Here is a 19,844-nt window from a genome sequence, read left to right on the forward strand (position 1 = left end):
TTAACCTTTTCAAAGTCTTAGATGTCATTATACATAGTTGTCCCTGCTACAATGTAGATGAGCACAAGAAACCCAGCCATCGAAGGCACTACTAATATCTACACAGATTCACACACTGAAAGCATGAATGGAACCTAAAATCATGAATGGAAACCATTATTTCTGGAACCTATATTAGGGATTCCAATAATGGTTTGCAACAATAATGTTTCTGGAACCTATATTAGGGATTCCAATAATGGTTTGCCACAATTATGTTGCTAGGTTTATCAGCACCTAACCCATACAGAGTAATACTTTGGCTTTCATCCACATTGAGTTGTCTCCCATGATATGACTGAGTGAGTGAGTTTAGTTTTATGCCACACTCAGCAATATTCCAGCTATTTGGCATTGGTCTGTAAATAATCGAGTCTGAACCAGACAATCCAGTGATCAACAGCATGAACATCGATCTGCGTAATTGGGAACCAATGACATGTGTCAACCAAGTCAGCAAGCCTGACCACCCGATCCCATTAGTCGCCTCTAACGACAAAAATGGGTTACTGAAGATCAGTATTCTAACCCGGACCTTCACGGGTCCAATGATATGACTGAAATACTATTAGAAGTGACATTTATCCAAACCATCTCTGTTAAGACAATTTGTGAATATTATTAACACAATTTATGTTTTATTTCAGGTGATATACGTGACAGAGTTCCGTGCCAAGATGCTACGTCCTTTCACAATGACCTGGACCTTCTAAGGACTAGAATGTTTCTGTGTTAACATAATGGCACATACATAAATGATTATAAATCCATTGGTTAAGGGAAATTTCTTTTACAATGATGTGGAAGGTCTGGCATGAATGAATAAATATAATTAAGTTTACTTGGAAATTCCACAATAAACATGCTAAATGTCAATTTTGGTTGCTACACTGAAAGCTTTTGCACACTTAATGCCATGAACACATGAGATTAATGCTGCTTTACTGGGTTGTAATAGTGTCTTCTATGTTGAACACGTTGAGCATAAAATGTGTGTGGTGATGATGATGATGAACTTTTTCCATGCTCAAAAGCATCATGGTACAGATGTATTTTCCATTCTGTGTCTGTGTGCATTCAGATTATATTCTCTGTTCCTTTGGGAAAATAGGCAACAGTTGAGGGTCAGCAAGCCAGAAGTAAATAAAAATAATTTTTAGATGTATCATTAGAATACAGATATATTTATTGTCATCAATTTCAATGAATTTCTTCATAGCAAGTTAACAATAATGACAAATGTGGTAGAAAAAATCAGATCTGCAAATGATTGGTTTTGCCTAAGGATTTGAATCTTTTTGCTATTATAGATACATTTGGTGTGTTGAACTTTATTGAAATACTGTTTTGTTTTTCACGTTTATAATATCATAAAATAATATATTTCTTGATTAAAACTGACCTTCAACCAATCATATCAAATGAATTAATGTATAAATGTGAAATGTATAAACTTTGTGAATGTTCGTCCTGTGTTACCATGGTGACAGTCTCTTAAAGGGAGGAAATAGTACATGAAAACCAGAATAGACAATTCATTGAGAAGCTTGAGAGTTGAAAACTGTGATTTATTTATTTAACATGGTCAGATGTCACAGATGTAATTATGTTACAAAATTCTTGACATTGATGCCTTGATATATAATAGGACTACATTTTCATGCATCAGTTTCCTCCCAGTCAGAAACTGACATGAAACTAACATTGGCAAGCAGAAACTGTGTTTTGTGTTTCATTCAACAGTGCAATGGGCCAAGTGTGTTTGTGCAGTATGGCTAATTTGTTTTTTGTTTGTTTTCTGATTGGGGTATTTTGTACATGTTTATTGTTTGATATGTAAACGGAGTGTAAAGTTTTACCAAATACGTGGTTTGAGTTACCCTGTGATACCTGTGATGAATGTGTGTGAAAGCCTTCAATCAGCACATTTTAACATTTCAGTGGTAAATTGTCTGGAGGTATAAATACATAAATAATAAACTCTATATTTTACATATATATATGATGTTTGTATTTCTTTACTTGGTGCACCACCAAATCACTGCATCAAAGATTAAATATAATCCTTAACGCTTTCAAGAAAGAACTTCTTTACATTCACAGAAAGTATTTGAGACTGTGGAACTAACACCCATGTGATTTCTCAAAACCTCAAAAAAACACTTTTTTTTACTTTGTAGGATAAACAACAAACTGCACGAAAACGTCATTCCTTGATCGATGAAGTAATAAACATTGTGAGAATAGATCTAAGTGCATCAATTTTCAGAGGTTCAGGACAATTTGTCAGAAAGCTAATGTCATTTGAGTTCACTGAGAAAACAATGTGAAATGCTGGACTTCCTCATTGATAACATCTAAGTGACATTTGGGAGTCCTTCTCTGTTTCTTTATGCATATGAGTCAGAGTGAGTGAGTATAGTTTTACGCCGCTTTTAGCAATATTCCAGCAATATCACGGCGGGGGACACCAGAAATGGACTTTACACATTGGACCCACATGGGAAATCGAACCTGGGTCTTCGGCGTGACGAGCCAACGCTTTAACCACTACGGCACTAGGCTACCCCACCAACCCACATATGAGTCACAATTTTTGCTCAGGTTGACAAAATGAAAAGAAGGTAATTTGGTCTAGAAGTTTTAACGTGAGCTCCATGATCTGTTATCTATCAATAACAATCAAACAGTCAATTCACTGCCACCAATGTACCCACTGAACTTAAAACTAAGGGGACTGGTGAGACATCCTCTTGTATCTCATATTTAGATCTATGCAGAAAGATTCAGAGTGGCATAAAATCTGTATGACAAGTGGGCTGTCAACTTCAACCAAACGTCCTCTTTCCCTTTATCTTGAGCAATATTTCAACAGCTCCCAACCTGTAGTGTTTACATTTCACAACCTTTAAGGAACAATTATAATCTTGATGAAGATCCAGAGATCAATCTGACACCAACAATAGATATCCTATCACAAGGAGGCCACTATTTGTCCAACCACTCACAAAGAGGTCACCAGCTGAGTATCCGCTCTCAAAGAGTTACCAGCTGAGTATCCACTCTCAAAGAGGCCACTAGTTGGGTATCCACTCTCAAAGAGGTCACCAGCTGAGTATCTGCTCTCAAAGAGGTCACCAGCTGAGTATCCGCTCTCAAAGAGGTCACCAGCTGAGTATCCACTCTCAAAAAGGGCACCAGTTAGGTACCCTCTAACAAAGAGGTCACCAGCTGAGTATCCACTCTTAAAGAGGCCGCCAGTTGGGTATTCACTCACAAAGAGTTCACCAGTTCGGTATCCATTCTCAAAGAGGCTACTAGTTCGGTATCCATTCTCAACGAGGCCACCAGCTGAGTATCCACTCTCAAGAGGCCACCAGCTGAGTATCCGCTCTGAAAGAGGCCACTAGTTCGGTATCCACTCTCAACGAGGCCACCAGTTCGGTATCCGCTCACAAAGAGGCCACCAGTTCGGTATATACTCTCAGAGTTGGGTATCCGCTCTCAAAGAGGTCACCAGCTAAGTATCCGCTCTCAAAGAGGTCACCACCCGAGTATCCACTCTCAAAGAAACCACCAGCTGAGTATCCGCTTGCAAAGAGGTCACCAGCTGAGTATCCATTCTCAAAGAGGCCACCAGTTCGGTATCCACTCTCAGAGAGGCCACCAGTTGGGTATCCACTCTCAAATAGGCCACCAGCTGAGCATCCACTAGTTCGGCCTCTAGTATCCACTCTCAGTTGCGATCTACGCAATTGGGATACGATTACATGTGTCAACCAAGTCAGCGAGCCTGACCACCCGATCCCTTTAATCGCCTCTTATGACAAGCATGGGCTGCTGAAGACCAATTCTAACCCGGATCTTCGCGGGTTCTTGATGTACAAGTAGATCAAATAGTAAGATCGTCTTATACTCAAATCATACAAGAATTGCAACTGACAAAATTCCTTGTTTGGTAGTTTAGAAAAAGATCCACTATTAAATCAGATAATCCTCTCTGCTAAAGGACACATTTGCAATCTGAATAAAATGTATCAAAATTGAATGATTTCTTAAAGTTTTTAAAAGATACATTCAAAGTTGAAAAACAATTCCAAAAGAAATAATGAATTTGATAAATTGTCAAATAAATTGTCTCCATTATTCCCTGTTTTTGAACCTGATGACTTCGGTTAACTTCTATTATTTTACCTGTATTTATTGGAGAACCCAGTTGTATCAACAATGTATTACCTGCTTACATATATCTAACTTTGTATGCATTCTACATACTTTGTATGTTAGATTTAGGAACAATATAAGCGTGTGACTAACGACGTGTATAGCTAATGGGAGGGAACCGTTCTAAAAGTAGTTCGTGATTTTATACCATGATTTCCTTCGTAGTCCGTCAATTTCATAATCTACTTCCCTTTGTTATCCGTGATCTCCTAATGTCATTTTTTAGTTCGTGTTCCCCTTAACGCCATTCGCCAGGCGGTCCAGGGCCACGTAAAAGCTACTTTTCTTGGTAGTCCTTGGGTCAATGGTGAAATTACCTTGACAGTCGTGATCTCATACGGTAAATTCGTTTGTAGTTAGTGGTCCCAGCATGTGTTATTCTGAGGTGTAAATATTTATTGCTTAACCACAAACACGTAGCCATGTTAGCGTACTGTACACTGTGTGTGCATTTTAACGATCCGGGCTATCCTTGATACTATCATAAAGAGCAGTGTTACGCGTTGCTCAATACACATGTGTACATATACACCCGGAAAACAATTAAACATCGCCCCTTCTTTCCATGAATCCCGAACTTCCTTGTATCCTTTGGAAGTATCTACACTGGACCTTAATCTTTATTTTGATAAATGATTAAGGTGTCAGTGAGTTAGCTTAGTGGTCAAAGTGTTCGCTCGTCACGCCGAAGACAAGGGATCGATCCCCCACATAAAATGCTGTGAAGCCAAAATACTGGCTCCCCTGCCGTCATATTGCTGAAACATAGCTAAAGACGACATAAGACCGTACTCACTTAATGAGTAGGATACCACCAATACGTGATAGAAAGTTGATATGAGAACACTGTATGTCATTTGTCATGATGCCAGGAACCAATCAGAGTACAGTCAGATAACTACCATGTATTGCCATGTATATCATTTATAAACGATTTATGTTCCTGTATTGAAATCTAAGAGTACGGCACTTTGTAATGACCTGTATCATAAATTGCAACAGTGTAATGTGAATGAGGAATTGCTTGTTTGTGAGTTGGTGCTATGATATTTTCTGTTTGTAAATAATAATGTAATGAATATGCATGTTTTTAGAAACTTGATCTCGTCACTATATGGCTGGAATAATGCCAATGTCACGTAAAGCCCAACTCAACTCAACCTCCTCTGAAAGTGAGGAATTTACATGGAATATGATTTCTACAGGTGTGTGTGTGTGTGTATAGTGCACGAACATTACATGGAACCATTGATCCAAATCATGTACATTTTGTTAAGGCTTGGGGTAACTTTACCGCACCTGTCCATATTTGAGTGGAAGCGAACCCAGACCTTCTAGGCGAACAACGATGATCATGCTTAAAGACGTTAAAAGGTGGTACTTGTTGTTGCTCTGTCTGGCACTAGACTAGACATTAAGGGACATACAGCAACACAGTAGTGAGTTAGTGAGTATGGTTACGCCGCTTTTAGCAATATTCCAGCAATATCACGGCGGGGACACCAGAAAATGGGCTTCACATATTGTACCCATGTGGGGAATCAAACCCAGGTCTTCAGCGTGACGAGCGAACGCTTTAACCGCTACCCCACCGCCAGCAAGACAGTAGACTGCCTGAGTGGGAGATTCATGTTCCACAGCGACATGGTATCTCGGTGGGCTGGCATTGTAAAACCGGTTCTGTTTGATTGTACAAGCGTGTACGCACACATGCACGCCCAAGCACGCCTGCACGTACGCACACAAAAACACGTGTGCGTCGCTATATAAGTACAGTTATCTTGAAGGGGACGTTATACCCCATTTTAAATCACATAACCTTTTATAATTAACGAATGTGTCTGAACTGATGTAAAGGGCCCTTCTCGTCTGCAATTAGGGAGGATCTGTTTGGAGGGGGTCGTCTTACCCAATTTAGCGGGACACTCGGCAAATAGGCAGAACTATGTGAAGTTGTGTAGTTGTGTTCAAGTCATAAACATGCTTCGTTAGTTTGCCGACAGACTGTGATGTAAGTCAACACTGCAGTTAACGATCAACCTAATTACATAGGGCAGAAGGGTCACGGAAGCTATATATCTTTAAGAGAACTGTTGTCCAGCAGGCCTACAAATTAGGGCTTGGATGGGTCCAAATTTTCTACCCGGGTACCCCACCCCCTATTACCCTACGCGGATACCCGTTATGTTAATTCCTGACATCAAATTTGCAAGAAATGGCAATATATTCTTCAGCTCGGAAGCTAAAATTTCGAGTTTTTTAACATCTTAACCATGTATTATATTCGATTGAAGTGACTGTAAATTATGTCTAAATCTTCAAAGACAATACAATTATGAAGGGTAACATTACACTGTATATTCGATTAGTCACGGGTCCGGGTATTGAGACGGGTTCTCGGGTCCAACTCATTACCCCTGTCCCAGCCCTACATGTCACGACGAACGACCCAGTACACAGCATGAAAATCGCGTTCAGACAATTAAGACCATAGTGACCAAGCTGTTATATCATAGGACAATGTGTTGCGACAGTCAAGTTGCAAAGACAGTTGCGTGCAATCAAAACTAAACACGATGTTACAGAGCTAATAGCTTAGGCATCAGGGTGTGTGTGAGTCAGGGAATATTGCTTAACGACATATCAGCAATTTTGCAGCTATTCGCTGCGAGAAATGTCTTAAAAAAAAAAAAAAGAATATTAAAGACAATAGAAGTGATGCTGAAAACCAAATTTAAAAATAAAAAAGAATATTAAAGACAATAGAAGTGATGCTGAAAACCAAATATCACATTTAATCATTGTCATCATGATCACCGTCGTCGTAGTCATCATCATCATCATCATCATCATCATCGTTGTCGTCGTCGTCGTCGTCGTCATCATCTTTCACTGTCATTTAAACTTCAGTATGTTTATTTCAAACATTTTGGGGGGCGGTGGGGTAGCCTAATGGTTAAAGCATTGGCTCGTCACGCCGCAGATCCGGGTTCGAATCCCCACATGGGTACAATGTGTGAAGCCCATTTCTGGTGTCCCCCGCCGTGATGTTGCTGGAATATTGCTAAAAGCGGCGTAAAACCAAACTCAGTTAGTCAGTCAAACATTTTGAGTAACTGCATCAACTCATGGCCAACACGCAGCGTGACAGTTCCCCAGTTACTCTACATACAAACTAACTCAAGTAAGACTACAGTGGTAACCTGTTGAGGCTTTCTACGTTCCAACTAGGTGCTCTTCTGGGAGAACATTTCACAAATAAATAACAAGTCAGAGCATTATCTTTTATAATTAAAAAACAAGTATTGATTCGCGTAGAAGTTACGCATGAACTATATATGTATTCAAAGCTGTGTTCTTTTAAATACTGACACATTCCATTATAATTCCACATAAGTAATGGGTACAACATGGGAAGTCCATTTCTGGTGTATCCTGCCGTGATATTGCTGGAGTATTGCTAAAAGCGGCGTAAAACTAAACACACTCACATCATGACCTTATCTCTGCTCTTGTCGCCAAGTACACACAAACGACACATTACGGGACAACCTTTCATCGTCAAATGAATATTTGTTATCGCAATGTCGACCTTTCAAGTGTACAATGCCATCGAAATCACGTTATGGTGCAGCCCGTTGAGGCCTTTGACCTGTTTGATAATCACTCATCATGCTGTTGATTGTTTAACCAGCCTCAGAAAACGGATATCCGAGTTCTACGTGTGACGTCACATAGTGAGAGCAACAAGTGCCATGTGACTAGTCCGGTCACATGATCGACACACATCAGTTTCAAAGCAGTGGGAAGGTATGTGTGGACTGAATTAACTTCTAAGTTTCTCACCCATATTTACCACCAGTTCGTATCATTATATACATTTTCAGAAAACATATTTGACATATTATCAATGTTTTGTTTATTGTTGGTAAATTTACTGCTGAAAAGAACTAATAATATTTTGCTGAGTCTCAACGGGTCGGTAAATGTCATAAGCGTCAGGATGCATTGAATACTACATTTATGGAGCTGTCAGTGGGTAGATTGTATTGTCACATTCCTCAATACGGTATCAGTTAAAAGTTCAGACTGAATTCATGCAACGAATACTTTATACAGATATCATGTATGGTATATCTTTAACTAATAGTATAAACCTTATATCATCAGCAGATGATAAAAGTCGGAATCCTACTGCTTGCATGTTACTTAAATACTTGCCAATAAGTGTGCAGTTCCGCCATGTATTCCCTCAAGTCAATGTCGTCCATTTTAAGTCTATTTCCAGCTGTGAAATTTTATGGACTTTGAGAAGTTAGTGGTTTTATGGGTAACAACTTCCTTTTAATGTTATGGACGTTTCAGAATAGCTTGTTGACAAAGCAGTAAAATCTAAGCCGAAATGTTTCCATGGAAATATCAGGAGGTTTTATATCTGATGATAGGACTTGATTGTCCCTTTGATATATGAAGGAGATATACTTTATTTCCCAAATTACATAACTTCGGGCACCAAATACAAATACAAGGACCACATTAGATCATGGCCACTAGTCCATTAACGCTGGTTTAAGGAAATGTGGAGTACTTGTTTGCTACTTGCTCAAAATATGTTGTGGTCTAGTGGATATGACCAGTGATGTGCTATCATTATGAGCACATGTATTACTATACATCTAGCTAAGATAAGGGAAGTTTAAGACGCCATATGAAGGTTAGATTAACACCTAGTCTCTGAAATGAACATATTTTACAGAAAATAAAGGTCATAGTAAAAAAAAAAATATGATGAAAAGGAGCCCTGAGACTTTCTTCATTTTCAGCTGTGGAAATCTAGACTTGCCACATTTTCTAGACTTGCGTGGGCTTTCTTGGATATGTTTGCTTCAGGGTCTGTATGACAGACTATATGAAGGTGTATCATCATATCTAAGACATATACCATTGTATACACTTAATAATCTTCATTTGTTTTATCATCATAATTTGTTATGGAAATAATACAAATTATTCATCAGGGTCCCGATCCACAAAACATTCTTAGCGCCTATGATAAGCTATAGAGTTACGACAGGTCGTAACGTTACGAACGCTTTGTGGATCGGGGCCCTGATTGATTGAAACATATCTTATTCATTAAAAAAAAAAGGATTGGGCACAAGTTATCCAACTTAGAAAAGCCGTCTCCCAATGTTTACACAATTCATCTTACAACAATGTACACAAGTGACAGACAGGCTAGGATATGTACAACAGAAGTTAACCGAGAAAGCGTTTTGTCTGAGAGGTATAGATATGTACATATTTGAGAACATTATGATTTTTCTCATATCATGTAAATTACCCGGGAAGTAACCGAAAGAATGTGATCAGTTGATACTCTTTTGAAAAGTGTATATGATACTTCTGTATTAGTTGTCCATCCATAAAGTATCCTACCTTTCTTGTTACACATCAATTCCTATCACACAGATTATGCATACCCTTATTATGGCCACGAACCTCAAAGGAAATCCTCAGCAATTGTTCATAAATCTGACTGAAAGAAGGTACCGATACAAGATGAACACGAACACATTTTCTAAGATTAATAACGTATACCTAGATGTTTTAAAAAAAATAATTTCTTTGAACGTATACCCAGATTCTTTGAAATAAAATGTTTACGCTTACATACTGCAAACAATGAACAAACAGGATACCTGGGACTGTGTTATGCAATGAATGTAATGCTGACCTAACAGTGTAAACAGAGCCGTTTCTGACCTCATGTAACAAAATGACTCTTCTTTGAAAGTACTTTGTGCACCACCACAAAATTTAACATGGGAAAAAAATAGCATAATTTCGATGAATGTTTTGAGTCCCTATAACAGAGAATAGTGTTTATGATCTTGGTTATACTGTTTAGACTTTAGCTTAATTAGATATTTAATTGATGGTGATACAGTTAGTTCAGAAACAAGATTGCTTGGCAGATTAAGCCAGTGTAATTATGAGGTGGTGTGATGTGTTTACTTCTCTCGTTCAACAGTGTTGCACTTATATAATGATGTAATTATAGCATTTATGAGGTCATGAATATTGCTTTTGTTCAGTTTCCAGCATAAGTAATAACAGCACCAAACACTGGGTTGTTTCTTGTGTTGTCCAATATTTTGACATGCACATGTACCCTTGAATAGTAAATGAGTATGTGTACGTTTCAGTAAACTAATTGCAAATGTCACTGACAGGAGGAATGGCTTGTTTTGACAGGGATTCTCTTTACCCATATTGCCTTTTGTTATGTATAAAATCCATATCTAAGTATGTCCAGACTTTTCCTTTATCAACTAGACCAACTGACAGTCTCAGAAAACGTGAATAAAAAATATTCTCTGTCTGTGAATGGTTACTCTTATTACACAGAGACTGTCCATATTTCACACTTAAAATTGTCATGAATTAAGCTATAATATTGCTGATGTGGTTTACAGCAGCAATTATTCATCATTCACTGACATACACAAGATCTTCTAATGTCTACACGCACGACACACACACACACACACACATTAAAATGAACACCAGATCTTGATCTCCAAATCCTTGTGTTTGCTTGTTTTCCGTCATCCATGTTTAATGTTGATGAGGTTAAGTTTTGATAGTTATAAACAAAACATACTAATAATAATGATTGAGTGAGTGAGTTTGGTGTTATTCTGCTTTTAACAATATTCCAGCAGTATCAAGGTGGAGGACACCAGAAATGGGCTTCACACATTGTACCCATGTGAGGAATCGAACCTGGGTCTTCAGCGTGACGAGTGAACGCTTTAACCACTAAGCTGCCCCGCTGAGAATGAATGTTGAGAAACCTGTTCTTAACTAGTAGCAATAACCTATTAGAAGAACACCCACCTATGCTGCAGTTGTGTTTTATGCCACTTACAGCAATATTCCAGCAATATCACATTGGGGGACCCCAGAAATGGGCTTCACACAATGTGCCCATGTTGATCCAGTGAAAGAGTCATCAACATGGCTGCAGGGATACAGGAAGGTGGTGTTCCTGTCCCTTATGTTTTGAATGAGGAAGTATGTCGTATGTACCATTGTAGTCCTCTGATTATTTAACTTCAGGTAACGATATGCATGCTTAACACCATCATAAAATCCTTTATTTCCGTGTTCCTTTTAACTTTGAACATGTTTGGTTACTGGTTGTAGTTATTTCTAAAGAATTTAGTTTTTCAGGGACTGTACAGAAGAATGTTGCTGTTAATAATTGTAAAATGGGATAAAGGCTTCATGAAATTAGTTTTGATGGAGTCAGAAGAGGTGATGAGTCAATGTAGCATATAACTTCACTTGTGCTAATGTGTTTTGGTAAAATAACTTGTTTTCAGGAGAAAATAGTCCCGCTTGGTTACAAGTCTCAGACAAACAGACTAGTGGTATGTATGGGATCGTGTATCCTTGATAAACAGTTGAGCATCTGTACCAAACAATTCCATTTTAATAGAGTAACAAATTTGAAGTCCATAAGTCTACTTTTTCAGTATCTACCAAATACTTATGCATCATGTGGTGGAATAACAAGGGTGGAATATCATGATTATCACCACTGGTTGTTATTGCCGGACCTGTGTACAGGATATATACTTCCCCTGTACAACATGCCTGGGGCTGTATATAAAGTTTATTACACCTCTCTGCAGTGACTGCTTCAAGATTCAATGAAGAGTTTATAGGACAGGCTGGAGTGGGGAGATTGCACAGATTAGTTTAGTATAGGAAGGAAGTCATAAATCTGGTTCACTGTCCCCTGGTGTTGTTGGGGAGTGCTGGCCAGAATTGAGGGTTTTGTTTGTTGTGTTATTAAGTAGTTACAAAACGTTGTTTGTTTTGAGGTTGATTTACTTGCCTAACTGTTCATTTCCCCAGGATCATGTAGAAATTGATAGCGTAGTTTTATGCTACAGTTTCAGCAAAATCATGGAAAACCAAGAGGGCTAGTGATTACATTGTTTGATCATCATGCGGAAACAACATTGCCCATATGGACCCAGGAAAATAAACATGATAAATATATAAATTAATCCAACTCACATGCAGATTAAAGTCTAGATTGCACAAGTCATTGTCAGATTGCTTCAACAAGTAACTATTAAACATTTGTCCAGGCTCCATTTGGATTTCATATTGTATTTTGTAATAATGTTAAGTAGGATTAAATTATCTAGATCAAATGTAACATACTTTTGTATGTACACTTTGTACTTGTAACAAGTACTTTTGTTAGGTATCTCTTTTCGGTGGCTGAGTGGGTTATGTGGTGAAAGGTTGCCTGACTTCAAGAGTGAGTTCAAATCCCAGATGGGACTCGAACTAATAAAAGTACTAGAATCTGTACTTTACTGAGAAAGTGTGATCCCAAGTATAACATGTGTTACAGGATTATGTTAGTCATGGAACTAACTTCTGGCCTGGAACCAGTGTCTGAAACAAAGTGTTTGTGTCTCTGAAATTGCTGTCCTTTTTCTAGAAACAACCTACAGCAATACTCACTAGTTGTTTGTAATATTCCTTTGTTGATAAATAATGAACAATGTATCAACTATCATCAAACTGTAATTCTGAAATCTTGTCACGTGGGCATTTCAACTAACGGTAACCGTAACAATGATTTATTAGAAGAAATTGTGGAAAGACTCAATGTCAGAAGTTCTTGAAGATTCTACAGGTTAAATAAAGACAGGAGGCAGAAATTGTGATGTTTTTTCAGAGAAGTCATTGTCTTCACCTCGGTATTGAAATGAGTATCCTCCAAAGTCAGTATTTGACAATGAATGTTGGTGAAAGTTTGTGTCTTAATAATATGTAAATATTTGTATTTATATGACATATAAATTTCTGTCCGAACAATGAACCAAACTGGCCATGGAAAAATATTATTCTACTGATGTTTTTCCCCTGCAAGACAATGCTGCTACATCGCAATAAAGAACATAATCTTTAATGTACCGATATTTAACATGTTGAACACATGATTTGACCTGTTATCAGTTTTGTCACTGATTTCTGCACTGCTGTGTCGATTGATTGGGCTTGTGACTTTGACAAGATAATCTCCAAGCAGATAATAGCATGATTCTTAAAATACCATAAATCTTTCAAACCAGCCAGTCACATTTCAAGGTATCCTGGTTTAAAAGTGATATAAACATAGTACAAAATATATCCACATATAAATAATGCAAATATGAGCCAAATGTAGGACAGGAAACTGTTATGGCTTGTTTGCCAGCAGTTTATTGTATCATTTAAACTACAGAATTAGTTACATAGGCTTGGCAGTGTACCCACCATCTAACCTGTAGTGATAAGATAAATTTCAACATGGGGAGTAGCTGACACAGTGATAGTAAACTTTCGTGCAAGGTAAACATTTGATTGTAGTTGATGATGTCTCCTCATGTGCCGCCTTCATGCTCCAACTTGTCCAAAAGTGGGGATGTACCAGACACAGGTGCGCCTGTCTGCATTTAAATGGAGAATGGGTGCAATAGTTCACACTAAGTTTTTGTGGGACTGTTAAAGTATGGCAGCTTGAATTGTGAATTTAATGACAGACTGCATGTTACATATATCTAGCAATTTTAGATTGGTAAGAAAGTTCGAGGATCAAGGTCTCAGAGATCAGTTTTATGAAGTCAGACAGTGAAATCCTCATCCATAAGAGGCTGAAGGCTTGTGAGCATGTGACATGATATGGCATCAGAAAACTTAATGAACATCAAGTGAAGCGTACCATAACTCACCACCTGCAACAGCCCCATTGTGATGCAGTGGAACCAAACATCTGTTACTGGGAGTCACTTGGGAAACAGACATCGGTAAATCTCTGTCCGAGGAATATGGGAGTGAGACTGAATGTATTACAACATAATCACTATGTTCTTATCCAGCGGACCATGAAACTCTGTGTTAGAATTGGTCTTCAGCAACCCATGCTTGTTGTATCAGGCAACTAATGGGATCAGGTGGTCAGACTCGCTGACTTGGTTTACACATCTCATTGTATCCCAGTTACGTAGATTGATGCTCATGCTGTTAATCACCAGATTGTCTGGTCCAGACTGGATTATTTACAGACTGTGTCCACGTAGTTGGAATATTGTCGAGTGCGGCACTAACCAACCAACCAACCAACCAACCCAACCCAACCCAACCCAACCCAACCCAACCCAACCCAAACCCAAACCCCAACCCAAACCACCCACCAACCCAAACCCAAACCCAAACCCAAACCCAAACCCAAACCAACCCAAACCCAAACCAACCAAAAACCAAACCAAAAACCCAACCCAACCCAACCAAAAACCAAACCAAACCAAAAACCAAACCAAACCCAACCCCAACCCCATATCCCAGCGACCTATGTTTATGTGTCAGATTTATGCAAACCAGTAGCTGACATGAGCAATATGCATATGTAAGAGTATGTGACAATCAGTGTGAGGACGTTTTAACCACATCTCCCACAGCTGAGTCAACCTTTACACTAGCATGGGGTACTGGGAACACCTCCTTCATACAGTGCTCTAACAACAAAATATTTCCTGCAGATGATTCTACATACAATATGTAATGTTTCAACCCTAAAAAATGTTCAAATAAATTGTTTGCATGAAATCTATGAAACAAATCAGCAAGATAAGATTCAGAAAGTACTTTTTGTTGAATATACATGAATTATAAATAACACTGCTTGCTCTCCATGCTAACTGGAACTTGATATGATTAGGATAGTGTCAACTGTGGATGTGATAGTCATACTTGTTGTTCATATCTGGGGAGCTTTATGATAGTGTTGGACATCAGTACGCATGATTATGATAATATGAATAATAATGCGCGTTATTTGATAAAGATAAAATAATATCCTATTTGACTCAATAAAATGCTAATGAATATATCCTGTGGTCTTACCTTTGAAAGAAAGAAGTAATAATGTACAATACAGGTAAAGCAGGATGTGGTTTGCCTTATCACCAGTGCTGCTCAAATGACAGCAAGACAGTCAGCATTGACTATTGTCAGCTTCTTGGGACTGGTTTTATGTTATAGGACTGGGTGGGTCAGAGAATCGGGAAGGGTGCCCTGGAAATATGTGATCGGTCCCCTAGATCTCAAGTTCCTGAATAATTATACATCCTGAAGTGTGTCACAGTTCCTGAATCACATTATTTTCGTGTCCGCCCAAAACTTTCTGCAATGTTAAAACCTTAAATGAAGTAAGTCTAGATTTCCTCAGGATTTCACTGGGGATCCCATTTCAGTGAGTCTCCTTTTCAATTTAAAAGGAATTATTTGTTTCTATCAAAATTATATGTCTTCAGAGACTAAGCATTAGTCTACCTGAAACTTTGTGTACTCAATAACATTCTGACAGTGGGATGATTAGATAGTATCTGTAGATAACGTCACTTGCTAGGCTTGGTTCATGCAGAACTTCCCCTGCCGTGATATTGCTGGAATGTTGCAAAAAGTGGCGGAAAAACCAAGCTCACTCACTCACTCATGCAGAACTTTACAGAATATGATAATGCAGAAATTATATTTGCTTTATTTTTCTCTCTCTTATTAAGGCTTAAATCTGGCAGCACTAAACTGAGTATTGTAAATGCTTATGAAATGGAGCACTTTTGTGTTTCTTACATTAAGCTGACACACGAAAGTAATGATAATAAATGCATTCAGTCACTTCTTTAAACTGATGATGTGTGTTTGAACGTCAGATTTGCCCAGATACTTGTGCTTCAAGTCACTGTAACATCAGTCAATCAAACTTTATACTATCGCTTAATGTGAGAAATCAGGGTAGGAAAACATTATAAGGATTATATACTTAAAGTTGTCCACTTTAATCAGCTGCTACAGATCTGCAGTCTGTGTAATAATCACCGAGGGGGTCTGCAAGGAATCATCATTAGTACTTCCTGAATTTAGCTTGTCTTGAGTGAGTGAGTGATTTTGATTTTACGCAGCTTGTACAATATTCCAGCAATATCACTGTGTGGGACACCAGAAAGGAGCTTCACACATTGTGCCCATTTGGGAAATCAAACCTGGGTCTTTGGCGTGACGAGCAAAAGCTTTACCCACTAGGCTACCCCGGCCCTACTTATCTCAAACCAGCACACTTATGGTAATTATGAATACTGGAAATACGTTACTCACACTAAACATCAGATGTGAAAACGGCTGGGTTAATCTGAGAATGACACTGGTGTAATAAGAAAAATAACTACTGTGGTTAATATGTATGAGGACATAACACTCTGGTTTATGATATGTGAAATATACTTTTAGAAGTAAAATTATCTTTTGAATCAAACAGGCTTTATACAGATATTAAAACAACCCCAATAAGTGATTATGCCTCTCCCCAAAACTGTATGTAGATAGAAGCAATATTCCAGCAATATCACGATGGGGGACACCAAAAATGGGCTTCTCACATTGTAGCCATGTGGGGAATTGAACCCGAGTCGTTGGCATGACGAGCGAACGCTTTAACCAATAGGCTACCTCACTGCCTGTATGTAGATAGAAAGTTACCAGACTCAACTGCTGCAGTTCCATTTGCCACAAGTTATGCTGCAATGTGAAATATATCACCGAAACAGCTGTTGTCACTTGAAAATGTAAATAGCCTAGGTTCTGTACATAAAACATAATGACAGTTTGTCAGTTTAATGCAATAACTGCTGTGTGGCAGTAGACATGCACTGTGAATGTAAACATGGTGTATTTTTATTATGACACACACCATACATTAGCATGCGGTATATATTAGCATATTGTATTAGAGACACTCTTCCAGTAGAGTTTGAATTATGTAATACAATTTGGTTGACAATTTAAAATTTCATGTAATAAAAGCAGGCATTAGGCTATCCCAGCCTCCAGGCTTGTAGCTGTATTTGTGTGACCGTATTTCTGCTGTAGGGACTTGTGGCCTGTGACTGTTGAAACAGGAAGAGTCACGGGTTGGTGTGAAGTGAGATCAATCGTCACACCTAGCCCAGGGTGGTACTGCTGACTAATTAAGGTAATCTCATTAGAAATTAGCTGGATATCAATAAGGCTGGGCGTGGAATGTATCAGGGATAGATACTCACTGAGTCTCATTTGTACAGGAGTGCACACTGTTTATCACCTGGAGTAGATACTGTGTTTAAACTTTGGTTGAATTTTGGTGAGTTTTTTGTTTTGGAATACTTTTTATCATAATAAGTGCATAGAGTGCTTAGAAAATTTACCAAGGGATTGCATACTGAAACCATGGTTAATTTAGTTTTCAGAGTTTAGAGTTTCAGAGTCTTTCAAACTGTGATCTTTCCCATGAAAGTTACAAGGTTGTTATATACCTGTTTTGTGTTGCTATTCTCTGAAAATATGGACTCTCACGTACATTTTTGGTGTTGTAACCAGGAGCTTATAAATGTTATTCACAGGCTGGTATAAAAGGTGGACAGTGGATGGTTATTGAGATAGGGCACTTAATACAGCGAATATGGTATCAGTATTAAAAACAAGCTGTGGAATGTGTCAGAGACAATTACTGTGTATGTCCAATCCTTATTACACAGAGTACAGTGTTTCTCTGTTAGTGTTCAGTTATTCACATACCAAGTGAGAAATTCTGTTTTGCTTCCGGATATTCATGTGAGGACCCCTCAGAAATAGTGTAAGCAAAGATGGGACTGATAGTGTTATGTTTCTAATGTGACTATGTTTGTTGCTAGTCTGTTTCATAGTCCCTGAACCAAATTATTTTCCCTACTGCCAAGCCCTCCCTGCAATGCTAAAGCCTTAAATGAAGCAAGTCTAGATTTTCCCAGGTTCAGGAATTTCCCAACTCACTTGGGCTCCTTTTCAATTTAAATTGGTTCATTTGTTACTATCAAAATTATATATATTCAGGGACTAAGCTTTAGTCTATGTTTGTTGCAGGAGACAACTTAATGAATCATATTTCGTGAGTTGGTATATTTGCTGATGCATGTAATCGTACCCTGATGGCATTGATTGCTGATCATAGTATCAATTACTGGATTATCTGGTCCTGTAATGATTGTATATAGCTGCAATCATAGCAGTTGTTAGAATTTTGTTTGAGAGTTAAACAATACAACAAAAATGGTTGATGGTACAAGATTTGAGGACTTGCTGTTTTTTGTTGGGAGGGGTGACATTATAGATTGTTGTCCCAATCATTTACAACAGTAGGTCGAAAAAAATAGTAGTAAATAAAGTCTCTAAATTGTAAAAAAAAATTCCCTCAAATATATTTAGCAGGAACCTGAGAACTAAAAACAAAACAACAATTGTCAGGCTGGGAAAATTGTCTTTCATTACAATCTATACAAAAATATAGTCCTGTTTTCTTTCAATATTCCAGGCAAAATGGAAATTCTTTGTTTGATTCACGAACAGTGGAGTCATGACTGTGTCAGTGAAACTGATATTGTGAAAGAAATGCGTAGCAATACAAAATCTCATGAGAACATTTGTTACAAAGGTACATTGTGACTGAACTTGCTACTGGAAATACACAGCTCATTGTGTTGTCAAAATGTTCATGTACTTGTAAGACTTGCCAGGATTTTCATTGAAAGTATTGCACCTTATACATGTGAAGGCTGAATGTTGCCATGCTTAAATGCCCTCGGTGTGTGTTGTGCATGTCTATTGTGTGAATACTGTATGGCCCTTGGCTTCAAGGATAATGTGTTACCAGATATATCTAAGTGAATCATGCCTACAGTACATAAGCTGAATAAGTATGTTTTCAAAAGGGTAGTATAACTTTTCTGTCTGTAGAAATGATTTAGAGAACATAAGACCTTTTTCAATAATATGTGTCTGTTTTGTTTTGAACATTACATGGAGACATTGTTGAAATTCTTCAAAGGCATTTAGAAGTGGGTGTAGTAATACAAGACAAGTGTTATGGATAACAACTTCTATATTTGTTTCTCAAGACGTTTCTGGGCTAGTTCTTGCCCCGTCTTTAGGTGAATAATAACTATAGTGTTCAGTACGGTATATATATTCATTGATATACAGGAAGCCAGTGATGTATTAAGTATATACAAGCACCTAGGAAGAAAGAGATGTAATTAAGCATGTACAAACAATAAAGTGAGATGAAGGGGGAGAATACAATGAATGAGTATTTTTACAATAAGGACAAGGATGTGTTTACATGGCAGAGTGGTTCAAGCAGATAGAGTTTGATAGTCTGTGATTCGTGGTGATACACCAGGCACAAGGGCGGTAAACCCTTTGATCCCGGTCTTTCCATTGTCTGTGTCTTAGGGACAATAATATTATGTTATTGTATTGTTATACTATTCCATGTATTGTGTGGACATGATGAGCAGGGTGGAGGTAAGTATCTCAACTAAGGCGGACAATAGACAACAGCAATAATTGTATCAGCTGATATCCGAAAAAATGAAGTTTCAGCATTTTTGTCACAAACCCTGACTATGATGCTGTGACTCATTAATTATGAGGGTCAC

General features: G+C 38.1%; 2 protein-coding genes across 2 annotated transcripts in view; both read left to right on the forward strand.

Moving 5' to 3' along the window:
* Nucleotides 1-752, forward strand: part of LOC124263883 (lysosomal alpha-glucosidase-like) — a 30,181-nt gene extending 29,429 nt beyond the window's left edge. Inside the window, exon 21 of the mRNA XM_046698609.1 lies at nt 687-752. Within this exon, the coding sequence (XP_046554565.1) occupies nt 687-752 (66 nt within the window). The remainder of the gene's footprint in view (nt 1-686) is intronic.
* Nucleotides 753-7,962: 7,210 nt separating this feature from the next.
* Nucleotides 7,963-19,844, forward strand: part of LOC124263884 (V-type proton ATPase 116 kDa subunit a-like) — a 59,612-nt gene continuing 47,730 nt past the window's right edge. Inside the window, 1 exon segment of the mRNA XM_046698610.1 lies at nt 7,963-8,073. The gene's annotated coding sequence lies outside the window, so the exon portion shown is untranslated.

Source organism: Haliotis rubra, unplaced genomic scaffold (assembly GCF_003918875.1).
Source record: "Haliotis rubra isolate DU_JTF1 unplaced genomic scaffold, ASM391887v1 Scf9, whole genome shotgun sequence".
Taxonomy (NCBI): Eukaryota; Metazoa; Mollusca; class Gastropoda; order Lepetellida; family Haliotidae; genus Haliotis; species Haliotis rubra.